At 41.9% G+C, this 10,090-nt stretch overlaps 2 protein-coding genes across 2 annotated transcripts; both read left to right on the plus strand.

The window, feature by feature from the left end:
• Positions 1-2,380: 2,380 nt before the first annotated feature.
• LOC109893898 (interleukin-17A) lies at positions 2,381-3,997 on the plus strand. The gene is made up of 3 exons (XM_020487105.2): positions 2,381-2,461; positions 2,993-3,168; positions 3,544-3,997. Exons 1-3 carry the CDS (start codon positions 2,429-2,431, stop codon positions 3,773-3,775), a joined length of 441 nt encoding a protein of 146 aa, XP_020342694.1. The 5' UTR covers positions 2,381-2,428; the 3' UTR covers positions 3,776-3,997.
• A 909-nt stretch (positions 3,998-4,906) lies between these two features.
• LOC109893689 (membrane progestin receptor beta-like) lies at positions 4,907-7,951 on the plus strand. The gene is made up of 4 exons (XM_031828218.1): positions 4,907-5,449; positions 5,636-5,874; positions 5,950-6,165; positions 6,272-7,951. Exons 1-4 carry the CDS (start codon positions 5,173-5,175, stop codon positions 6,605-6,607), a joined length of 1,068 nt encoding a protein of 355 aa, XP_031684078.1. The 5' UTR covers positions 4,907-5,172; the 3' UTR covers positions 6,608-7,951.
• The last annotated feature ends 2,139 nt before the right edge of the window (positions 7,952-10,090 follow it).

The following is a 10,090-nucleotide window of genomic DNA, read 5'->3' on the forward strand; positions in this document are numbered from 1 at the left end:
TTGGCCCTGGGTTCCTCCTAATGCAAGACAATGCTAGACATCATGTGGCTGGAGTGTTTCCGCAGTTCCTGCAAGAGGAAGGAATTGATGCTATGGACTGGCCCGCCCATTCCCCAGACCTGAATCCAATTGAGCACATCTGGGACATCATGTCTCGCTCCATCCACAAACGCCAAGTTGCCCCACAGACTGTCCAGAAGTTGCCGGATGCTTTAGTCCAGGTCTGGGAGGAGATCCCTCAGGAGACCATCCGGCACCTCATCAGGAGCATGCCCAGGCATTGTAGGGAGGTCATACAGGCAGGTGGAGGCCACACACACTACTGAGCCTCATTTTGACTTGTTTTAAGGACATTACATCAAAGTTGGATCAGCCTGTAGTGTGGTTTTCCACTTTAATTTTGAGTGTGACTCCAAATCCAGACCTCCATGGGTTGATAAATTTGATTTCCATTGATAATATTTGTGTGATTTTGTTGTCAGCACATTCAACTATGTAAAGAAAAAAGTATTTAATAAGAATATTTAATTCATTCATATCTAGGACGTGTTATTTTAGTGTTCCCTTTATTTTTTTGAGCAGTGTATTTTACCTCTTGGAGATGTCATTCAAAGACATAATGTTAACTGTCACTGCTATGCGGATGACACACAGCTGTACATTTCAATGAAACATGGTGAAGCCCCAAAATTGCCATCACTAGAAGCCTGTGTTTCAGACATAAGGAAGTGGATGGCTGCAAACTTTCTACTTTTAAACAGACAAAACAGAGATGCTTGTTCTTTGAATTGACAATTAATCTTAATGGTTGTATAGTCGTCTCAAATAAAACTGTAAAGGACCTCGGCGTTACTCTGGACCCTGATCTCTCTTTTGACGAACATATCAAGACTGTTTCAAGGACAGCTTTTTTTTACATCTACGTAACATTGCAAAAATCTGAAACTTTCTGTCCAAAAATGATGCAGGAAAATGAATTCATGCTTTTGTTACTGCTAGGTTAGACTACTGCAATGTTCTACTTTCCGGCTACCTGGATAAAGCACTAAATACACTTTTCAGTTTGTGCTAAATACGGCTGCTAGAATCCTGACTAGAACCAAAGAATTTAATCATATTACTCCAGTGCTAGCCTCCCTACACTGGCTTCCTGTCAAGGCAAGGGCTGATTTCAAGGTTTTACTGCTAACCTACAAAGCATTACATGGGCTTGATTTGGTCCTGCCATACATACCTACACATACGCTACGGTCACAAGACGCAGGCCTCCTAATTGTCCCTAGAATTTCTAAGCAAACAGCTGGAGGCAGGGCTTTCTCCTATAGAGCTCCATTTTTATGGAATGGTCTGCCTACCCATGTGAGAGACGCAAACTCGGTCTCAACCTTTAAGTCTTTACTGAAGACTCATCTCTTCAGTGGGTCATATGATTGAGTGTAGTCTGGCCCAGGAGTGTGAAGGTGAACGGAAAGGCTCTGGAGCAATGAACCGCCCTTGCTGTCTCTGCCTGGCCGGTTCCCCTCTTTCTTTCTTCAAAGCTGTGCTTTGGCAAAGTGGGTGGGGTTATATCCTTCCTGTTTGGCCCTGTCCAGGGGTATCATCGGATGGGGCCACAGTGTCTCCTGTCCCCTCCTGTCTCAGCCTCCAGTATTTATGCTGCAGTAGTTTATGTGTCCTCCAATTTACTCAAATTATGTCAATTATCAGACGCTTCTAAAGCCATGACATCATTTTCTGGAATTTTCCAAGCTGTTTAAATTTACAGTTAACTTAGTGTAGACTTCTGAATTGTGAGACTGTGAATTATAAGTGAAATAATCTGTCTGTAAACAATTGATGGAATAATTACTTGTGCCCAAAGTAGATGTCCTAAATGACTTGCCAAAACTATAGTTTGTTAACAATACATTTGTGGAGTGGTTGAAAAATGAGTTTTAATGACTCCAACCTAAGTGCATGTAAACTTCTGACTTCAATTGTATAAGTGACTAATGCTGATATTTGTACTAGGTCTTGAACGGGATTTGTGCCACAAATGCAAAAAAAATTACCATATCGAAACAGTGCAGGGAAACTAAACCTAAGTATGAATTGCTGTCATACTCTGTCTATTGACTGCTTACAGGGTAAGGAAACCCATATGTAATTTTGTAATTTGGGTGAACTTGAACACCTTTTTGCGTGGTGTTTCCACACCGAAGGCGCCTGGAAGTAGATTTAGTGATAAGGCAAACTATTTCAGATCTGTAGAATCCCCCTTTGTTTCAAATGGTCTACAAACAGGTCAGGTCAGAGATATTATCTCATTTTTGATCCGTTTTCCATATTACGTGCAGATTTTCCACTCAAGGCATTCAGATAAATACCTCACACCCGGAGAAAGAAGTTGGACATAAAAACGTGACGGATAGACAGACAGAGATCAGAGATGGAGCTCAACAGCAACGTGTCGAAGTACCTGGTGAGTATGACAGTCAGAGTGTGATAAAGCTACTACTAATGTTTTTTTGTTATACTGAAAATTGTATGTAATATTTGAAACTCTTATCGAGAGCATTTAAGGTTCATTCAAAGGCACATCCAAAGATGTTTCACCTACTCGGCTCAAGGATTCAAAATGGCAACCTTTCGGTCAACCTTTTTGGGCCAACACTAACCACTAGGCTACTAGCTGCCTAATAAGGATGACCATACATGTACTTATTTGCCATACTTTCTTTGCTATGTACTTGTGATGTACAAATTAATTTATCTCATAAACGAAAAACTCTTTGGTTGCATCATCTCTAATGTATTTATTATTACAGTGCAGAGTCACACCCGATCTGGACAATTTGATTCATTTAATTGATCTAAAAAAATAAAAAAAATAGAACCGTTTCTGTCCAATGGTTTTTGTTTAGCCTGTTTTTGTGCTTAAGTTTCAGCACTGTTCATTTGTTAGATAACTTCTAACATATTTACTTGTATTTCCATCTCTTCCCATCCTCAGGTTGTGTGCTGTGTGTCTATGCTGCTGGGCCTGACCATGGCGAAAGGAATGAAGGTGACAAAGGAGAGGTGTAACGAAACACTGATCATCCCTTCAGACTTCTACAAGATTCCCACAGAGGAATCCGAGGGAAATGGGAACATTCACACACGCTCTCTGTCACCCTGGACCTGGAAGTGAGTTACATTTACATACTATAGTAGACACTCTTATCCAGAGTGACTTACAGGAGCAATTAGGGTTAATAGTCTTGCTCAAGGACAATTGACAGATTCACCTAGTCGGCTCAGGGTTTTGAACCAGCGACTTTTCAGTTACTGGACCAATGCTCGTAACCGCTAGGCTACCTATCGCAAATTTACATTAACACACACACTACAGTATTTGATACTGTACCTAAAGAAATCATTTTCAAAAAAATTGACCTCGATCTGAGTTATGTGACTGTCTTACAATCTTAATACAAGCTCTATGTAAAGCCTGTGAATACTATCCGTAGGTTTAAATGTTTGTTGTTGATTTATTTTCTTCGCTCTCTGTTTAATCTCTAGAAGCACTACAGTGGAGAACCGTATTCCTCAGACCATGTGGGAGGCCAAGTGCAGCTCTATGTACTGTGTCTACCCCACCAACAGCAGCCAGTACATGCGCTACAGGCAGAACTCTGTACCTATCTACCAGCAGGTCGTGGTACTCTACACTTCAGCCACCAGGAAGTGCTACAGCGCCTCCTTCCTGTCTGTGGCCGTGGGGTGCACCTGTGCCTGGGCAAGGACTACTTGATGTAGCCTGCAGTACACTACATCTATGGCCCTACTTTGTTTGGTTATTCATTTAATTCAATATAAATGTAATGTATTTTAATTTAAAGTAACTAGGGAGGTCCAACATTTGTTAATCCCACTAAGCAGAAGAATTGACTGTGAATAGTTGAGTAGAATTCAAGAAAAAGATCCCCATTGACATATGTTCTATTTGAGCAATAAAAACATTTTTAAAACCCAATTGTCTTAAACTTTTTGAAATATATTATTTTTTGAAGTAGAATAGAATGTCCAGTCCATTCATCAGAATTGAAAAATCTGCAGTAGAAGTTACTAGGGAAATCTCACTACAATTTAAAGAATGTCTCATGACTGATTATCCTCGTGGTCTGCAGTTTGTGTTTGGGAGGAAAATAAGCATAATTGGAAACAAATTCGTACATTCATTAAGAAAAGGAGACTCGTTGTTTTATTAAGCTGACTAAGAGCTATGAGGTAGAACATACCGTCTGTTACCCTGTGTGTGTGTGTGTGTGTGTGTGTGTGTGTGTGTGTGTGTGTGTGTGTGTGTGTGTGTGTGTGTGTGTGTGTGTGTGTGTGTGTGTGTGTGTGTGTGTGTGTGTGTGTGTGTGTGTGTGTGTGTGTCTGTGTCTGTGTGTGTGTGTCTGTGTGTGTGAGAGAGAGAGAGAGAGATGGCCAAGCAAAATAGATCCCTATAATGAGGGAATGATGTCTGGGATCGGTGGGAGTGAAACGTTGATCCACATAAAGTTGCAGTCAGTAGTCAGAGGTGGAAGAGTCCAGAAAGGGAGAGTTTCAGGTTAGTTCCTTTTTCCTTCTCTCACCTCTGTGGAACAGCAGCCTATACTTGTTATATACGTGTTAAAAGGGGGAATTCAAAGTTCTGTTTTATTAGGTTTGTTTCTCCTACATCCACTTTTAACGTATTTCTTCAGGGCTTTCTGGTTTAGTTTATAGTAGACATCTACATGTATGTCTTCTGCTAACTGTTATTCACAAGGTTGAGTTCCTGGTTTGTCTTTGTGATGGTCACTGTGAGCATATGTAACCAGATTAGTCAGGAGCATGTTGATGTTGATGTTGATTTGAAAGAGGAGCATTACATGGCAGAGGATACACCAGAGGCATGAGAAGTCTAGTAACATGTTTGTCCAATGACAGTTCTGTCTGTAAATGTACAATCATGTACACCTCTTATTGTGTTATCCAATTTTTTGGGCAAAGCATGCATCTCATCAAATTCGACCAAACTCAGTATGACAACACAGTTACCAACCTGCTACCAACCTGTTACCGTCCTTCCCTCTACAGACAGACACCCTCACCTCACCTCAAACCTCCTCACAGGTGCCCCATTCTCCTTACCCCCTCATTCCCTCTGTCCCCAATTCCACCATGCCCAGTATATCTGTCTCCCTCTCCCTAAAACCCATGAGTTCCCTCTCCTCCTTCCTCTCCTCTCTGTCTTCTCTTCCCCACACCGTCAGAGACACTGAGGTCCCCCTTCTCTTCCGTGAGCCCTACATCCTGTCTGGCTACCGGCCCGTGGGCCATTCTTGGAGCTTCTACTTCCTCAGCCTCTTCCAGATACACAATGAGACAATCAACGTGTGGAGCCACTTGCTGGCCGGAGTCTGCGTTGCGCTGAGGTTCTCTGTGTTTGCTGTGATGTGTGGAGGGGTACTTCAATACTTTTTTGTGTAATTCAGTGTGTGTTAGGGTTAGATTTAGATTCATTTTGTATGTGTGCGTATTTGTGTCCAAAATAATGCCACACGATTACTGCAGATTTAAACCTTGTATTTAAACCTCATCACCCTTCCTAAGGGTCTCGTGGGCCTGACCCTGAATGGACCAGACGGGCTGGGTCTTTACCTGGACCTGGCCTGTCTACCGCTGGTCTACTACGTCCTGTCTCTTCTGACCTACTTGTGCTGCAGCGCAACAGCCCACCTGCTCCAGTCCCACTCCGAGCTGGCCCACTATGCCCTATTCTTCCTGGACTATGTGGGAGTGGCTGTGTACCAGTATGGCTGTGCCCTGGCTCTATACTTCTACAGCTCTGATCCCGCATGGAGACGCAGTCGAGTAGGAGAGGTGGGAAATGAGTGAATGAGTGAATGAATGAGTGGACAAAGGAACAAAGTTACGAACAAACCTCTCCTCTGTTAGGTGTTCCTCCCTGCAGCAGCTCTCCTGGCTTGGTTGTCCTGTGCCTGCTGCTGCTTTGCCAAACTCAGTTACCTCCACCCATACCCACTCCATCGTAAGCTGTGCCAGGTCGTGCCAACCGGTCTGGCGTACCTGCTAGACAGCAGTCCTGTGGCACATAGACTGGTCAGCAGGACCTGGGGAGACGACCCTGCTATGACCCTACACGCAATACAGGTGAGCGAGAGGGAGAAAGAGAAGGAGAATGATGGAGAAAGAGATAGAGAAGATTGAGGTTGGGGAGAGGTTTCTGCACAATCTGACACTCTGATGTCACACACAGGTGTTGCTGTTCCTCCTGGCAGCGTTCTTCTTCTCCTGTCCCATGCCTGAGCGTTTCTTTCCTGGGCACTGTGACATAATCGGCCACGGGCACCAGCTCTTCCACTTCCTGCTCTCCCTCTGCACGCTGACCCAACAGGAAGCTGTGTTTGAGGACTTCATGTCCCGGCGGGCGTCCCTGACGAGGGAGTATGGGGAGTGCCGCCTACTGGTGGCAGCCGTGTCATTTCCTGCCCTGGTGTTCTGTAGCGTGCTGACAGCTGTGCTCATGAGGAGATTGGTGGAGAGGAGGCTGAGGAAGGAGGACAGTTGGGGGGAGGAGGTAGAGAGAGGATAGAGAGTGGGAGAAAGAGAGATCTGGTGTGAGGTAGAACAAAGGGGAAGAGAGGGTAAAAGGGGAAGGAGAGAGAGATTTGGGGATTGTAAGATGAATTCTTATACATTATAAGGCCTTCATCCGATGACTTGATATCTAGCTTTTATGGTCACTTATTTGTTTTGAACATAATTCACTGGTGATCATAGGCTTATGTATGTTGTTGTCTCATTTGTAGTGTGCATCTTTGGCCATAGGGAGGCAGTGTCTACTGTAATTACTATCTACTGCACGGAGAGTTGTGATTTGTGAAGCAAAAATGAACACTTTTACTCCAAGCACATTCATGCTGTGATTATGTTCCTATTGAGAAGCATTTAACAATTTCACGCTGTTTAGGTTCATGTTGTTTAGGTTCACGCTGTTTAGGTTCACGCTGTTTAGGTTCACGCTGTTTAGGTTCACACTGTTTAGGTTCACACTGTTTAGGTTCACACTGTTTAGGTTCATGTTGTTTAGGTTCACTCTGTTTAGGTTCACGCTGTTTAGGTTCACGCTGTTTAGGTTCATGTTGTTTAGGTTCACGTTGTTTAGGTTCACTCTGTTTAGGTTCATGTTGTTTAGGTTCACGCTGTTTAGGTTCACGTTGTTTAGGTTCACTCTGTTTAGGTTCATGTTGTTTAGGTTCACACTGTTTAGGTTCACTCTGTTTAGGTTCACGTTGTTTAGGTTCACACTGTTTAGGTTCACGTTGTTTAGGTTCACTCTGTTTAGGTTCACGTTGTTTAGGTTCACACTGTTTAGGTTCACGTTGTTTAGGTTCACTCTGTTTAGGTTCACGTTGTTTAGGTTCACACTGTTTAGGTTCACGTTGTTTAGGTTCACTCTGTTTAGGTTCACGTTGTTTAGGTTCACACTGTTTAGGTTCATGTTGTTTAGGTTCACTCTGTTTAGGTTCATGTTGTTTAGGTTCACACTGTTTAGGTTCACTCTGTTTAGGTTCACGTTGTTTAGGTTCACACTGTTTAGGTTCACTCTGTTTAGGTTCACGTTGTTTAGGTTCACACTGTTTAGGTTCACTCTGTTTAGGTTCACGTTGTTTAGGTTCACACTGTTTAGGTTCACTCTGTTTAGGTTCACGTTGTTTAGGTTCACACTGTTTAGGTTCACTCTGTTTAGGTTCACTCTGTTTAGGTTCACTCTGTTTAGGTTCACTCTGTTTAGGTTCACTCTGTTTAGGTTCACGTTGTTTAGGTTCACACTGTTTAGGTTCACACTGTTTAGGTTCACGCTGTTTAGGTTCACACTGTTTAGGTTCACTCTGTTTCAAACATAATTTTTCAAACAATAAACTAAACTTTCTGACACATGCATCTTTCAACAATGTGATCCTACTCACACTAATACAGACACATATACAGGTTTAGTGAGCCATGGCCACTGCGAACACAAAGGACATTCATGCATGGGTGCATGAGTGACTGTGTGTCGGTGAAGATAAGGCTATTTTTAAGTTAGACCCTGTTGCTACAGTATTTCTCAATCAGCACCCTGGGGTGATGTCATGCTAAAACTCCTCTACAACATTCTCAATCCGCCTCAAACCCAGCCCTGTATTCACCAAATAAATCCGATCAAATCAAATTGTATTAGTCACGTACACATATTTAGCATATAATGTGTGTGTAGTGAAATGCGTGTGTTCCTAGCTCAGTGCAGTAGTATTTAACAATACACAACAATAGACACAAATCTAAAATATATATATATATATATATATATATATATATATATATATATATACTCCGGAACTGACCTCGAGATTGCTCATCCTAACTTTTCTATATTTCTTAATTCCATTCATTTACTTTTTTTTTGTTTTGATTTGTGTCTATTGTTGTGTATTGTATATCTGTAGAATATGTAGGACAGAATAGTATATGTACAGCAATAGTTTAATAGGATGGCCTTGACTAGAATACAGTATATACATATGAAGTGGGTAAAACATTATGTAAACATTATTAAAGTGACCAGTGTTCCATTATTAAAGTTACCCGTGTTCCATTATTAAAGTTACCCGTGTTCCATTATTAAAGTGACCAGTGTTCCATTATTAAAGTGACCAGTGTTCCATTATTAAAGTGACCAGCGTTCCATTATTAAAGTGACCAGCGTTCCATTTTTAAAGTGACCAGCGTTCCATTATTAAAGTGACCAGCGTTCCATTATTAAAGTGACCCGCGTTCCATTATTAAAGTGACCAGCGTTCCATTATTAAAGTGACCAGCGTTCCATTATTAAAGTGACCAGTGTTCCATTATTAAAGTGACCAGCGTTCCATTATTAAAGTGACCAGCGTTCCATTATTAAAGTGACCAGCGTTCCATTATTAAAGTGACCAGTGTTCCATTATTAAAGTGGCCCGTGTTCCATTATTAAAGTGACCAGTGTTCCATTATTAAAGTGACCAGTGTTCCATTATTAAAGTGACCAGCGTTCCATTATTAAAGTGGCCCGTGTTAGATGTTTATGTACATAGGCAGCAGCCTCTAAGGTGCAGGGTTGAGTAACCGGGTTGTAAACGGCTAGTGACAGCGACTAAAGTTCAGGACAGGGTACTGGGCGGAAGCCGGCTAGTCGTAACTTTTAACAGTCTGATGGCCTTGAGATAGAAGCTGTTTTTCAGTCTCTCGGTCCCAGCTTTGATGCACCTGTACTGACCTCGCCTTCTGGATGGTAGTAGGGTGAACAGGCCGTGGCTTGAGTGGCTGAGGTCCTTGATTATCTTTTTGGCTCACATAATGACACTGAACCACTCATATAATGACACTGAACCACTCACATAATGACACTGAACCACTCACATAATGACACTAGACTTTTACTGCTTTTAAACTAGTACTTACTTTTCACTGCTGTAAGTACAGTGCAATAATACTTAAAGAGCTTGTTGCACTGTATTCAGAGTAAAAATGACCCAGTATTAAGGACACACTAATGTAAGGGTTGAATGTAAAGTGTTACCTAAAATTACAATATCTGTGCTGGTCTTTATAAATAAAACATACACTTAACCTAATAACTTGAACTGTGATAGTTGTGATTCTGAAAGCTAGGCATACATGTTTACACTTATCAGGGTGGGAGAGCGAGATTAAGCATGTCAGAATATGACAACCCAGCAAACCAAAGTTGGTTCTGTTCCCAGAAAGTTCCAAGAACATTTGTTAGGTTGCGGAAAATGTTCTCATAACACAAAAACTGTCCAGTCGTGCTGATGATTTGTCAAGAGATTATTGAATGTTTGTATTAAACATTTGCCTGATGTTGCAAGAATGTTCCATGATCACATTTAGCCTGTTCTGTAAAGTTTCCCAGAATGTTTTAAAAGGTTGTGGGAACAGTCTGGTGGGAACATTGTGGGGTTATCACAAAAAATATGTGAACAAAACACAAAAACAGTCCAGTTGTGCTGATGATTACACAATGTTTCTTTTAGGG

The sequence above is a fragment of the Oncorhynchus kisutch genome, linkage group LG7, assembly GCF_002021735.2.
Source record: "Oncorhynchus kisutch isolate 150728-3 linkage group LG7, Okis_V2, whole genome shotgun sequence".
Classification (NCBI taxonomy): Eukaryota; Metazoa; Chordata; class Actinopteri; order Salmoniformes; family Salmonidae; genus Oncorhynchus; species Oncorhynchus kisutch.

Coding starts and splice junctions, on each gene's coding strand:
- LOC109893898 (XM_020487105.2), top strand. CDS start 2,429: ATGGAGCTCAACAGCAACGTGTCGAAGTACCTG. Junction 2,462..2,992: donor GCAACGTGTCGAAGTACCTG/GTGAGTATGACA, acceptor TCCCATCCTCAG/GTTGTGTGCTGTGTGTCTAT. Junction 3,169..3,543: donor CTGTCACCCTGGACCTGGAA/GTGAGTTACATT, acceptor TTTAATCTCTAG/AAGCACTACAGTGGAGAACC.
- LOC109893689 (XM_031828218.1), top strand. CDS start 5,173: ATGCCCAGTATATCTGTCTCCCTCTCCCTAAAACCCATGAGTTCCCTC. Junction 5,450..5,635: donor CTCTGTGTTTGCTGTGATGT/GTGGAGGGGTAC, acceptor TGAATGGACCAG/ACGGGCTGGGTCTTTACCTG. Junction 6,166..6,271: donor TGACCCTACACGCAATACAG/GTGAGCGAGAGG, acceptor TGTCACACACAG/GTGTTGCTGTTCCTCCTGGC.